At 35.5% G+C, this 15,547-nt stretch overlaps 1 protein-coding gene across 1 annotated transcript in view; it reads left to right on the forward strand.

The window, feature by feature from the left end:
* The window catches only part of LOC144434441 (PDF receptor-like), a 94,880-nt gene extending 83,458 nt beyond the window's left edge, over positions 1-11,422 (forward strand). Inside the window, exons 6-12 of the mRNA XM_078122889.1 lie at positions 2,866-2,969; positions 3,458-3,608; positions 4,647-4,800; positions 5,830-5,890; positions 7,145-7,214; positions 8,571-8,651; positions 11,324-11,422. Coding sequence (XP_077979015.1) covers positions 2,866-2,969; positions 3,458-3,608; positions 4,647-4,800; positions 5,830-5,890; positions 7,145-7,214; positions 8,571-8,651; positions 11,324-11,422 — 720 coding nt within the window. The remainder of the gene's footprint in view (positions 1-2,865; positions 2,970-3,457; positions 3,609-4,646; positions 4,801-5,829; positions 5,891-7,144; positions 7,215-8,570; positions 8,652-11,323) is intronic.
* Positions 11,423-15,547: the final 4,125 nt, after the last annotated feature.

Raw genomic sequence — 15,547 nt, forward strand, 5'->3', positions numbered from 1 at the left:
TTGGCTTAAAATTTGGTACGTAGTATGCATGTCCCCTGCCCTTTTAATTATGTCAATAAAAACCTTGGCCGCCTTATTGGATTTTCGAAAACATGTCATTTTTCCTTTAAAAAAATCGTTTTCAGTCCACTTGGTGTGATTTTTTGTGTATAGCATCATGTAAGAGATGTCTTTCAAGTTTTCGAAAAGCTTTGCAATCGGTTGACGGCTAGCTATGGTGGCCATATTGGATTTTACAAAAATTTAATAATGACAACTTCTCCAAAAACACTGCACTGATTGACTTGCATTTTGGCAAATAGAATGAACTACTTGACTACTTTAAAGTTTCATGGCAATCATTGATTTAAGAAATCCAGTGGCGGCCATATTGGATTTTCCTCCAAATCATTTTTAAACTGTTCTTCTCTGAAACCAGTGTATAGATAAACCTTACAATTTGGCATGTAGAAGGAAGGCTACTCCAACCTCCATGCAGCACATAATTGCCTGCTGGGCAAACCGCTTAGGCCCCGCAAACGCTGCTTGCAGGTGTAATTTTAGTTATTTTTTTATACCTGGTCAAAATGAGAATCTAAGCCCAATAGCTAATTGTATACTTTAATATTCCAGAATTCGAACACTGTTCATTTAGCAAAACCCACGCTAGACTTAAGGGGATTGTGTTTCATTTCCATTTCAATGACATTTACATGTAAAGTTAAATGCTATCGTACGTAATAATTTGAGACATTTTGATAGACTCGTTTAATGTCGTCAATTACACTCTGATAAAGTATCTGACAGTGAAAAATGAGTAATTTATCATTTCCTAAAACAAACTGTCTTTGCTTAGAAAATCAATGCAAAGGTTGTGTGTGGTTTCCCATTTGTCTGTTAACTACAAACAACTAAATCTGTACCCATTAAAGTTGCTAGCATGCTTATAACCCCCGACAGCGTTTGCAGATTGAAATCGGCGCCTGAAAACTCTTTTTAACCAAAAGGGAGCCTTCAGTAATTACGAGGGGAAGGGCCTAGCTCCGAGGGAATGGGGCGAGTCATTGTTTACAAATCGGTCGGGGGGGGGGGGAATGTTATACAAAATGGAAATTAGAGGAGGATATTTTGCTTTGACTCATTTTTTTTTTACAAACTTTGCATTATTTTGTGATTTTGGCATGATTTCACATCTTACTACTACCTCGTCCCACCACTGCCACCATTGCAAATTAATATCATATGAGTGAAATGCAATGAATTAGGTGTTGGTTGTGGTGAGTTGAGGAGCGGTTCTCACAGTAGTAAAGGGGGAACAGCGTGACAAAATATTGGGGATAATGTGGAGGAGTGGAGATGTTGACCTCGGTCCTGAAGTTGTCAGTGGTGCGCACATCTAGTAGTATTTGGGAGTTCTGGCCTTCAGCTCATCCAATTAGATCCAAACACATGCATTGAATAATACAAACACAAATTCACTGTCACAGCGGCGGTAATAGAGGGAAACAACAAATGCCTTTAAAAGTATCAATGTGGTGGGATCTTACTACAGAAAAATTCCCTGTCTCTAGTGGGATTGAACCCAGGACCTCCTGACGAGCTCTAAGAACTACGCCACAGAGAGGCAGTGTTAAAAATGTTTTTCATTGAAATATTTCAACAGGGAAAGGGTCATATTTTAGAGAAAGGAAATTTAGGGTGGGTCACTTCTTAGCACAACGGACTATGGGGTGTCATTTGTTATGCCATGTACTGGGCTTGATTCCCCGCCCTGTAATTACTGTAGGCTCCCTAGGTGGACAACTACAACAAAACAAATTCTAAATGGGTTTCATTTAATGGCTGTATTCTAAGAAAATAGTTCAGTTCGTAGTGTTTGTTTATGCTGTCCATTGCACATGTTATACGTGTAATCGCTTAGTAGCCTGAGGTTGCTTTCATTTCAGGCCAAATTTTCAAAAGTCTAGAACCTTTCACCGGTGTTTTGCAAGATAAAGTATGCTATATTTATGATGTGGTGTAGATCGATACTATCTGGACGTTTGGTTCTTGACTTACACAGGTTATAACGCACAAACAATTCACATTTTTCGTATAGATCTAGAGCTTCCGATCTGTCATGGTCAACGATCCTCATCAGAATGACAAATTTCATATTTACAGCTTACTATGAAATTTGTCATTCTGATGTCACTCGTCGACCAAGACAGATCGAAAGCTCAATGCTAAAAAACTTTGAACTGCTTGTGCGTTATAACTTGTGTCAGTCATTTGAGCTACCAAGCTGATGAGAAGTTTTGGTCAGTTATGGTTCTTGGAGGCTACTTTCGTCTCATAACATTCGTATATTATTCCAACCAAACCCGACCTAAACAGTGTGACTCATGTCTAGCAACTATTTAGTAGAACTAGTTTTTACATAACATGATACATAAAAATAACATTATAACATCCATCTTCTTGAGTACCAAAAATCCTAATCGTCTAATTTTACGTGTGCCTCGTTGTTCATATTTAACAACTACTGTCACTCATGTCTACACCGACAGAGTTGCTTCTAAATAAGTTTAGTATTATGTGTGTGCATTTTGTACATGGAACTACTAGTACATCGTTTAAAAATTATTTACTAAAAAGTTGAAGAGTTTTAACCTTTTAAAAAATATTTGTGTACATGTACACTGACATAATACACTTTGATTGTAGTATCACCCCAAGGACCAGGTAACCCCTGTCTGTGCGATTACTCAAAGGGCACTGGTTCAAACGTAAATGCTAAAAATATCCTTATAATGTCCATATGAGATTTCTAAATACCATATCCACATGATTTTACTTTAAAGTTTGACTGTAATAACGTATTTCCCATATTCTCTTTATGTGTAGTTTGTTCAAGCTGTTATTACAGGTGCCAGAATCCTGGAAATCGTTGGTTATAGCATATCGCTGGCTGCCCTCGTGATAGCTTTCTTTATATTGTGTTATTTTCGGTAAGATACGTAATTATTTTTAATAGTGAACGATGTGCCATCTGTTAGTTTGCAAATGGTGTACTTTTTTTTAAATAAAACTAACCAGATTAAGCACATGTTAACAGTTAGTATATCTATGCTATACGTAGACTTGCTGTTTTTTAGATTTGAAGAAAGCAGTGATTAAATATATCTCAGATATGTATCTCTGTTTTCCAGGAATAATCTAATATTTTTCTATTGTTATACAACTGGTGGCGGTAAGTGAAGACAAAATTGTAAGCACTTACAATATCGAAGGAAACGTCATTTCCAACTGCTGTACTGAAGTCATTTTTGTATGAATATCGGCGATGATCACGAGACGTCTAGTCACACACATTTTAAGGAGAAACGGGAACGGTAATTCAAATAATCCCCTCATAGATTCATATATGAGGCGAAAGTTCGTAGCATGAAGGGGAATGGCGCCAGTATTATATAACTTGACTGTTTTCATGTTGTAGGAGTCTGCAGTGTGACAGGACATCCATCCACAAGCAGTTGTTGCTATCTTTACTTATACGAACAGTGTTAGACATTATATTGCACGTGGACAATATATACAGATTGCAAGTCATGCAGAATGGTTCGAAGTACGATACAATAGGCAAGGTGGTAAGTCTGAAGTAATTACATTATTGTCAGAAACTGGGGGCAGAGGTGCATTGTCAAGCCTTGGCATGTCTGTTGTTCAACTCAATCTATATAGAAAGTACTTGATATCTTATTTCACCTATGGTTGATACTGTATCAAGAAATAACATATATAGCAATGATTTAATATGAAAAATATGGATACCCTTTTCATTTGTATTCATCGTGGACGCGCTAAGATTCATACACAAGTTCTCTTCTTCCACTTTTGATTGAGAAACAGACATGTTTCGAACAAATCCCTTGCCCTTCAGTTCTTCAGTGTCTAACTGGATCTGACAGAATGATCGAAATAGAAATTGAGGGGGGGGGGGGGGTTCGTAATACATGCGAACTTCTTCTCTAGGTTTTCATAGTGCTGGATCCCGAGGCGCTTGTGTTTGATTAGGAGGATGTGCACATTAGGATATCAAATTTGCGATGTGTATATTCAACAGAGTCATAAGTCAAATTGACATCTGCTCATTTCTTGATGATGTGTTTCTTCATTTATCTCTGTAGAATGTTCTCTACATTTATTGTACAATAAAATATTTATAATATAGTTCCAGAATCACTTATATGTTACCTCTTCTCACCCCACATATCAAAAGCATTAAAATTACGAATCTAATTTGCCACCAAATGTGATGTTCTTGTTATTTATTTTGCTTAAATTTTATTTGTAGTGTACTGTTTGATTTCAAATAAGGGTCGATTTTACCAAAATCATCAACCCCCCCCCCCAAAAAAAATAAATAAATAAATAAATAAATAAATAAATAAATAAATAAATAAATAAATATCGGTCAAGGGCGATGAAGTGGTTCAGTTTCACCAGGTCAAAATATTAACGGGGGTGTTTCCAAAGTCACTACAACTTAATATTGAGAATCTGTAACTATAGAATCGACCGTGTTTACGTGGTCCGTGTGCTTTTGTTTGATCAGGAATGTTTTAGTGTGCGCCAGTTTACCTAGGTTGACACCCGACATGCGTATCTCTTCTCTTTTTCTGTAGGAGGGGCTTTGTGAAACGTTTGAATGTTTTCGACAGTACACAAGGTTTTGTGTATTTACGTGGATGTTTGTAGAAGGGTTTTATCTGAACGGGATGATCACCGCAGCTGTATTTCGTAAACCAAACTTCAAACTTTATCACTTTGTTGGGTGGAGTGAGTAGAATAATATGTTTTTGTTGCGTTGTCAGCTCCATCCTTCATTTGAAATATTTTAAAAAAAATGTATTCGACGTATGACAAGAATGTGTGTAAGGCTATGGTTACACTATTTAAATGTGGTTGCGATAGCAACATACATGTTTATTTGTATGAATGTAAGCGTATGTATGTATGTATGTATGTATGTATGTATGTATGTATGTATGTATGTATGTATGTATGTGTGTGTGTGTGTGTGTGTGCGTGCGTGCGTGCGTGCGTGCGTGTGTGTGTGTGTGTGTGTGTGTGTGTGTGTGTGTGTGTGTGTGTGTATTGTCGTTATAATGATATTACGCACAGCAGAATACCGTCGAATCAAATATGTGGTTAAGGATATCTATATTATTTTAGCTACTATGCATTAGACTATTACATCAATACTTATCAACATCGCAGCAAGAATTCTAACGCTCGTTCTATATGGTTGATAAAAATAGAAATAAATACATGCACACATAAAGCATAGATATAGTACACTTCTAAATTGGAAGAAATGTAAAGCAAAATCATGTTGATAAAATCATTTTCATAATCTGCAAATTGTCCTTTGATGAACCTTTGGGAAAATTGTTTCCTCTTCAGGAAGTGTACAGCCCATTGAGTTTCCTCTTTGTACTTATTTACCCATGTATTACAATTTGAAGGGGCTATTAATTACTTGCTGGAAACGTTCGCATCACCAGAAGGAACATATTACAAGCTATTAAAAACTTCTTAGATATAACCCTTAGGAGACAATGTCACCGATAATCTTGTACACGTAGTGACAAGTGTCATCAGTATTTCTCGGTCCAATGAAGAGGAAAACTTTCGAATTGTATAATTAGCCATGGATGAAGCCAAATTGATGAAATTTGATCATGTAAATAATTGAAGGTTCACAACGGTTCGACTTAAGGTGACAGGTGAAGTTCATATTAAAGTTGAATGCACCAGTTAATTACCAGATTTACATCTAACTTATCATTGTACTTCTTGTTTCAGTACTGCCAATCGTACCTATATTGTCATGGGCCGTAACGATGCACTACAAATCAACAACACAGTACGTATTTCACGATACTATAACGTATATCTATCTTTTATTACTAAAATTAATTAACTTTAGAGTTTCAATTTAGTCAGCACGATGTTTTTGCATGTCACACAATGCCATGGTTTTGCCATGAATTATGAACCAAAAATAGGGACACTGATAGGCTAAGCATGCAAACATATAAAATAATAAGCTTAAACTCGTTTCAATGTGAACACCAAAACAACATCACTGTCGAATATTAGAAAGATTCAAACATAAAACTGTTCATTTGTGTTCACAGTGAGATAAAATGTAACATTTTATGTGCATGCATGATCAATGCCTGTACTATTCTTTGTGTAATTCGTAAAAAAATGTTTTGATGTAAAAACATCCTGTCGTCTAATTGAAACTTTAAAGTTATAACTTCATTTGGTATTATATAGGACACCATATGTTGCTACCTTATTTGTAGCAGTTATTACATCGCGATAACATGATTTGTTTAAGAAAATCATTTAGAAAAATATACATTTATTATGTTGTATTTGAGATTTTACTATGGCTGAAATGTATCACTAAATCAGTCGCCGTCAAAATTCCATGTGTAAGAAAATAGATCTTGCATATTGATAATCTCATTTGCATATCACATGCATACGTTGAGTACATTACAGGCTTTAAGTGAATGCGTCGCGTCGGTCATATACCATTCAACATAAGGTGACACTGAATAGGGTTTGATGCAGTATGTACATCTGCATATGTGCCATTGATTGTTAGTGTCAGTTATTCACATTCCATAAGCAGAGAGCTTCGCGTCGTATTTGAATCTGTAGTTTAATGTCATAAACCGGTAATCACTTTCAGATTTTATGTCTAAAGTTACAATGTTCGAAAATAGGATATCAAATTACTGACTTCCTCTTTCGCCAACTGAATGAAGGTTATGTTTTAGAAAATTGATAATGTCACGTACTACCCGAGGAAAAAAAGGTTTTGGTATGGTGATTGGATAGATATATTTTCATGCTTCTTCTTTCCTAACAGTTATTCTCCATCGAATAAATTGTAGCATGAATAACAGTCATGTAATGAGTTTATACTTAGGGATATGGTAATAGGTGTCCAGTAGACCTATGCACACCATTTATATAGTGGTTGTACAACACTTTAATATCTATGTAACAATATGTTTACCTCTTATATTAGATTGTTGCCATTTATGTCCTAAACATTGCCATATTTGCCAATCATTATAACACCTCTTTATTTTCACAGGTGTTGGTTTGGCTATGCCCACTCACCTTATTACTGGATCATCGAAGCACCCAGATTACTAATTCTAATTGTGAGTATATGTATAACGACTTCAAATGCTTTGGTGGTCATTAAAATACGATCAATTTCGTTTAATTATGGAAACTAATCCACATATTAGCGCCCCCCCCCCCTCCAGGGTAACGTGCCTTCATGTGAATACTGTTATACTAGTATGGTTGAGACATTGTGTTCATCATCTGAGATATCACTTAATTTAAGCGAAAATATGAAAAGTCGGACGGATTGAATTTTATAAATTCTTAGGAAAACACCAGGGACTGAGGAAAATTAAGTCGGAGAACCATCAGATAGGCAAAACTTATAAACTATTCATGATGTATGAAAAGCGAAATCTGAATGTAGATTAATATACTCGAATTAGACACAGTGTCTTTTGCCAGCGGGAATTTGATAAAATATTCAATAATCGGAATGAATCATAAGAAAAATAGTATAATTTCTAATAGTAATTAGAAAAAGGTTAAGGTGTATACCGTATGAAATATGAATTATTCAAAAGTGACTAAAATTGGAAGTATGACCCAGTCATTTATTCTGTTTACATATGTCATCTTTGCAATGAGTTTTATCTAGTCCAATTTAATCAAGCGACCGTTACAATAATCTTTCGGTGTGCTTACACAATTTTATTGATTAATTTAATAGGCTTGTTATTACGTTGGCATTTTGTATCATTATTCAAGCCATCGCTTTCAGTAGATACAATGATATTAAAATCCTGGATTTCAATGTGTAAACGTATTAATCATTGCATAAAGAAGACTTACTTTAATAAGAAATTCGCCGCTATTCTTTTACACACATAGGGAAACCAGAATATGTTAGTGAAATATAAAACGTGTCTGTACACAAAACAGATTTTTCATTAATGGTGCTTTGGTCATGTTATTGTATACTACTTTGTAATACATATATCTTAACACTCTCTTCTCTATAATCCCCGAAAGCGTAATCTCCGACATTTAAAAATCCTCGAATTCCTGTTTAATGTTCCTTTTTAAATATTTATATATGGCCCGAGTTGCGAAAATTATGCACTCTAGCGAGACCGATTTGCCTTTAAGAGTCACAAAAAGTAGTCAAACCGTCTAACTATGGTGTTATTCTCTTGCAGATTGGTGCAACGTTAACGTTTCTTACAATTTACTAATAGGATACTAAAATCGCTTTGTGAAGTATTCAAATATCATGTATAGCCATGAACAGCTTCTGTGCCAATAACTGGAAGCTATATCATTTGCCAATTATTTCTCACCAAAATAGTAATCATTATCCGACCTTTAACTTCTTCTACCAGTATCTTCATATTAAAAGTACAATCAAAACGAAACACATCTTATTAATATACTATTGTTTTTTGCAGATTAATTTGGGGTTCCTTATCAATATCATACGGATATTGGTGACCAAACTTCGAGAGAGTAATACAAGTGAAACTCAGCAAGTAAGGTTAGCATCGATCGTTTACTACACCTGGGCAGTAACAAACCCTGTGGATTGCTTACTGTATTCTCACATGACGATTCTCTAGGCGGCTCAGATCTGAGCTGTATTCAAAGTCAGACCTCTATAGTGGTCTGAGATTTAAAGCAATATTCTGATCACCCTTTAATTGCAATAATAATGACGTAAACGTTTTCAAGCCAGGCTGATAACTTGTCAATGTATTCTCAAAACTCACAAAATTGGAAATTAATAAAACTCATCATTATCAAGTTTTAAATCAGTTTTTTCTTTTTTCTCATATATTCGTGATCTGAACGGTGAATCAATTTTAATGACTCGACTGCATTGATATTATAAAGTTTGTATATGATTATGCGTATCTAATATAGAAATACTATCTATCTTCAAAATACAACTTCCAAAGTATCAAGCACATTTATGTTTGATAATGCATAAATTAATGAAGTCATTTAACCTAGGGATATGAAATTCCACATCGGACACAATGATATGTATTGTTTTAAAGTCCTCATGGTATATTTAGTCTATTTAAAAAATATGAATACTATTACTTGTAGTCGGTTATACCTAACGGTTTTAGCATATCAAATAAGTAGCTGCATATAACTGATACTGTGCATAGCGTGATTCTAGATGATAAATGACAACTAAAATGCCTAATGGTTAAGTTTTTGCTATTCGAAATTGTTCAGTATAATCGAAGATTCTAACATTCTAGATCTCAGTCTGATTGACATTCAAGACATTAGCTAAGGCCTAAAGATAATGTGTGGTTCCGATTACACTCAATTTTAGAATAGGTGGGATAGGTAGATTTTGTTTGCCTTTTGTTCATATGTGAGTGTCTAGCTCAGGTTCACTATTTCTCGCGAGACTTCACAATTTTCGCGATTTTATTTCATTTTTTTCTCGAATATATAAAAACGTTTAGGGTCAGCAGTAAAAACTAGGTGGGTTCGGATAATCGGAACTAAACAATTTGATAGACCTAATTAAATCCTATTTGCCAGGTTTGAAAAGTACGCATTGTAATACTGTGGAATGTTTTCAGAGATCACTATTAATAATAATGATACTAATAATAATAATAATCTTTATTTATACTGGATTGTTCTTTAAACATTAAACACTTGTCACCCAAGAAGTCCAGTGAGGGCCATCCCTCATGGGTTCCGTGTTAATGCAGGAGGAAACCGGAGTACCCGGGAAAACCAGCGTTGTTCGGTAGAGTCAAACTGAACGACACTCTTCTTACTTATTACAGCGTGGTAATTTAATCGAACCCTGAATGGGGTTCGAACCCCGACCGCAGTGGTAAGAGGCAAGTGGTTTAACCACTCGGTCACCGACAACCCTATTAAACAATATAATCAATAGGGTACTGCCCAAATGGTTGCCCTTATCAATGACATAAGTTATCCACAGCCGTCTCTATCTTTTCGCCAACTTTTCAAAATTACGGCAAAAATAAATTCTTTAAAAAAAATATTCGTCCATTCTGCTTTTTTTTAAAAGTGTAAATTAGATTTAGGGTTCCCACACTGTTATGGAACATTCTTTTCTGACTACGAAAAGTGGAACACGTTGACATTACGCTCAGTATTTGTAAATTGCGATGCATAAACTACAGAATATGAACAGATTCATTGTGGCGGTACATTCAAGTGGAAAATGTACACACGTATAGATGTATTCATAGAGCAAAACACATGCGTCACGCGATCTTACTTACCAACAAGTACTCCAGTAAGGCATTCACCTCGTAAAGTGCAATATGGTAACTAGTTTCCATGTTATATGTCAGTTATACTCTTGTACGTAACAGAGACTATGGATAATTTGAATATGGTCACCGTTTATGGCATATCTTTCTCAGTAGCTCACCCATCTATCCTTTGCAAAGGGAATTTTCCCATTCACACGTTTGAGTTGGTTCGTATCGTTAATACGAGTTTTGTATACATGTCTGTCAGCGTTACAGGCACTGCTTGTCTGATTTGTCGAAATGATTTCACATTTTCCCTAATGCTGAGAGGTTTATAACAAGTAAATTACATTTTACCGAACCAAACACTATTTGGCACTTACATAAAAGCATTAAATTATCCATAGTAATAAAAATAATTGTATCCATTTTTACACCGAGATATTGCCATCGTGTTGTAAAATAGAAAAGGCCACAAGCTGTGTGTCCTAAAATGTGTTTCTCTTATAAAATGTATTACGTTGCCTCTCGAGGTAAGAATGGTTTCCTTTGGTCATACCGTCGCCAGGAGACGTTGGTACATAACGACAGGCATACCATGTGAGATTTTTTTTCCACAAATGGATTCCGACCTCAGGAAAATGTCGAGAAAACATGTTTTGGTTCACGCTATTCTAACCATTTTGTTATGCTGTTGTGAATCGGGAATTCATCGGGAAATTATTTTATTTGAGGAGTTTTAGTTCACAAAATATAGTCATGGCAATACTTTTTTGATTACTTGGTCTTAAAGCGTCATTAGTTAAACACTACCCTACTCTTTTCCCGTCCTACAATAATCCTGTCATTCACACATGACCTTTTCCTTCATTGAATTGAACAGGTAAGTGTCATATCGGACGAATTGAATTCACAACTGTCAAATTTGCAAACAGATATTACAGCTTACTGAAGCTTTCTTCGACACTGTCAGTAATCGTGTGATGCAGCATAAAGTGCAAGAAACTGAACTAAAATGGGGCAATTATGCCTTCCGAGAATAATGTTCATCAATGCTACGGAAATCAGCACAACCAAACGAATCTGGTAAAACGTGCCATTTGGAGTGTTTGAACAAATTGCGTTAGGAAGGCTCAGTCACGTTTCGTTCACCGACATTAACAGCACAGTAGCTACGAGCTACTCTTAACCTGAATCGACATCGCAAAAAGTATTGTGCTTTTTTTACGACATCAAGAGGGTCGTTCGCTTTTTCCACAATTCCCTCCTCAGCAATACTCATTAGATGCTACGATAAATATAAAAAATGTCCAGATGTTGGGAAAGGTTTATGGTAAAAGCCTCTTAAGTGTCGACTGTTTTCTTCGTTTTCTTCGTCTATTCCTTTTTTGGAGAGAAATTGAAATTCACATTCAGTGCCTTCATGTTTCACCCAGTGCAGACTAGTCTAGTTGTTGACGTTGACGTTGCATTTGTTTTTGTGGTTTGTTAAGTGAAGTTATTGATCCCCAAATGCCACTCACTACGTCGACACCACGTATAAATGTGTTAGGTTAATAAGTTAATATTTCCATACTTTAATAAGGTGAAATTGATTAAAATAAATTCTTATATATAAATATAATGGGTACTATTAGACTGTTGTTGTTACCTTTGCAGTGTCCTATCTCCTTAGCATCGAAAAATTAAACAAAGACACATAGGCATAAACTATAAACAACGTGATTTCATTAAAACATCACTGAATCTATGAAATGTTTTACACATAATTGTAAACTATTCTGGGGTGACCTAAATGTAAATGAACTCGAAAGCAAATTTAATACTGTCTTACGGCCATTGTCTTACTAGTGGAAAACTAGGAAAGCATCCCGTCTTGATCTATTTTAAGAAACTCGAAGTTTATCATGACACATGACGGGTATTGACAGCAACTATATCTTAATTCGTTTGTAGAGGTTGCTGTCAAAAGAAATAAGAACACCACATTCGAGATGTGTAAATCGGCTTATCTGCTTTTGCTATTTCTTTTATTATGCTATCGGCATGTAAAAGGCTTTTAAATGGGCATAGTGATCTTCATTGTGGGAAATCTGTACTAAACAGCATCAAGTTACCCATCTTCAAAGGTATATTTCGGCAGGCATCAAACATGTTTCTTTCACATATCGTAAATTAGTTTATTACAATTTCATTTTGAACTGACTTTGTGTTGATATCAGTTGACAGCTTGCACATTTAATGGGGTTTTGACCATATATGGTAATTGATTTTGGTCGACACTACCTGGGGCAAATTGTTTCCCGTCAATCTCACCCCTAACGGATTACTGATGTGTTGTTACTCGTTTGTGGGCATATGCTTTCCCTAAATCTCTTTTCCCATGGACTACTCGTATTTTTCTACTTGTTAGCATACTCTTTCTTTGTTTTTGTTTTTGCACTTACTTTTAATACGGCCAATATAAAATATGCAAATGTAGTTACATTGCTCTACCCTTACCTTATAAATCTTTCAAGTTGTTAGACATTGATATGATGATTAATTCGATTTGGCTGGTCGTTGAATTCATTATCCAGGACAAATTAATTTGCTAACAATTCATATATAGTCTGATCAACAGGGAAACTTTCACTAAAACTTTGATAACGAAATAACTTTCTGGAAGTAGTTTTCGATTTTATGATCTGTTAATGATACTTTTAGTCATTATAATTATAAAAACCACCAACTTGATTTTCAGAAGAAAATATATTGAAACCCCTTTTCACGTTTAGTTTAATGCCCCTCTGACCTCTATTATATTCTATAGTGGTCTGAGGTCAAGTAAAGGGGGACTATTTATACAATGCAATCTCTTTTGAGACCTAGACCTTTGTCCTTGACTGTGACCTTCAGGGTCAGTTATCAAAATCCCGCAATGTCCTTCATATCACAGACTCGCAAGCACCATTTAGTATTTATATGTTACCATGAATGTCTTTTTTAAATCATATCACCATTCAGTCACACAGAAGTAAAGAATTTGTCTTCTATGAAGACTTTTTCTTTTCGCAACAGTAATCACCAGCAATCGAAAGTGATGTATTTCAACAATAAACCAAATTCTTTTATATTTGTTTCTCTGCAGAAAAGCGATAAAAGCTGCCATATTATTAGCGCCGTTGCTAGGTGTCATCAGTTTGTTGTTTTTACCAGACGGCCCCAAGCCAACAGACAGTCGAGTGTACATCGCGATTCACTACTATGGAAGCATGTTTGTCATATCGTTCCAGGGCTTCTTTGTAGCATTACTACATTGCTTTATGCATGGTGAGGTAAGAAAGTTTATGCTCAGTGAGGTAACAAATCATTTCGGCTCACCTCTGAAGTTGAAACTATTCCTCTAAATATTTGACTCTTTCAGTGTGAATGTTACTCTTATAAAGCTGTGTTCGGCTAGATTTTAAAGTGGCCATATGGATGAGAAAAGGAAAAGGGCATTTGTATTCAATTTGGATTTCTAGTCAACTTTGCTTTGTTTCTACTTGAAAAAATAATGTGATTCTTAAAAATACAAGTAAGCACTTGAAAACACAGTAAAGACAAATAATCAAACTGTTTATGGGGCAGCGACATATGTACTATGCTAAGACTGGACGTTATATAATGATTTCCTTTTTCCCCACATTGTTTATAAATAACTTCAGACTTGACACTCATGTACTTGTATACTGTGTTTAGATGAACGTACACTTGGAATTGAAAATGAGATTGGCATTTATTGAAAACATAAACAAAATATTACTAAATGTTCCTGAACTTGTGTACAATTTTAGGCAGAAATATGATTTACATAACACTTTTGATATTATTCGCCACCAGGTCCGAATGTTAATTCGTCGGAAATGGTCCGGTTGGCAGAGTGCACGACGACCGAGCAGACGAAGAATGTCCAGCACCACAACAACTGATGTAAGTAGACGTGACAGTCTGGTCAGGAAACTACAGAAAACGTTTACCTCACGAACAGGCAGGCCATCTTCCGCTGAATTTACGGAGTGTACACAAATCGAATGCCACCATGTTTCCAATGGAAACTTAAATGCACAGGCAGCACCCAACTTGAACCTTTTAATTGATCAGGAAACAGATACAGCAGATCATGACGTTTTTGCTGAGGCTTAGCCAACGAATTCCCCTATGGCACTGAAACGATTTTACTTTGTTTATGTATTATTTGTATGCAGTAGAGCTTTCTAACCTATAAACTATCTTCAATCATCAAGGGATTTGATTTCATTATAAGAGGAAAATGGAAAGTTGTCATCGTTGAAGCAATCTTATAGATAAACGTCTGTCTAAACTTTTATTTTCCCCATTGCATTGTTTCCCTAGCTTATCAGTCTTAAATGATGATCACCAAAACAGTATTTAGCTTGATGCCAAAAGAGCTATGCAGTTTTGTTTACATGGTCCGGATGTTGTTGGTTTTTAAGTTCATATAATGTATACGATGTTTATGCAAAACATGTTTCTCCTTTCGTACAAACCTTTCCAACATGGGTTTGTTGTTCAGAACATTTTATGTCGTCAATGTTGCTGGTGTATGGATTGGTTCCATTGGAAATTCGTAGTTTTTGGCGCCTTTGTAGAATTCGGGAGCCTCAAAACTGGCTGGCAAAACTGGCTGTTTACGTCCTGCCTGCTTGTCATCTGGATGGTTTTCTTTCACGTAACTTTAGTAGTCCGTATTACATAAAATGATTGCATTCTTTTCATATTTTCGATAGACAACAGACTGAACACAAGAAAATACAACCATTCTCGCATTACCGTTACAGTTCGATCATTTTGTTTATCAAATACCCAAAATTCTCCAATTATGACAACACTTCATCGACTCACAGTTCCTCTTTAAAGTAATTAGTTATCGTCTCTTCTGTACATTTAATTTCAAAACCGTCTTACAAATGTACCATCTTTTGGTTTGCTGTACTAAAATGTTTGAGAAAGATATCATTTGATAAACAAATTCGAAATTTGTGGTCGACACATTACCCTCTCCATCAAGGTCACGTAAGGGCCACGTAAAGGTCATGTGAAAACAGGTTTATACCAACACATTCTGTTTTTAAAGAAACACAGAACATACACCAGGCGTTTACACACACTTTTAGTAGCTCTTA

This window comes from Glandiceps talaboti, chromosome 4 (assembly GCF_964340395.1).
Source record: "Glandiceps talaboti chromosome 4, keGlaTala1.1, whole genome shotgun sequence".
In the NCBI taxonomy this organism is placed as follows: Eukaryota; Metazoa; Hemichordata; class Enteropneusta; family Spengelidae; genus Glandiceps; species Glandiceps talaboti.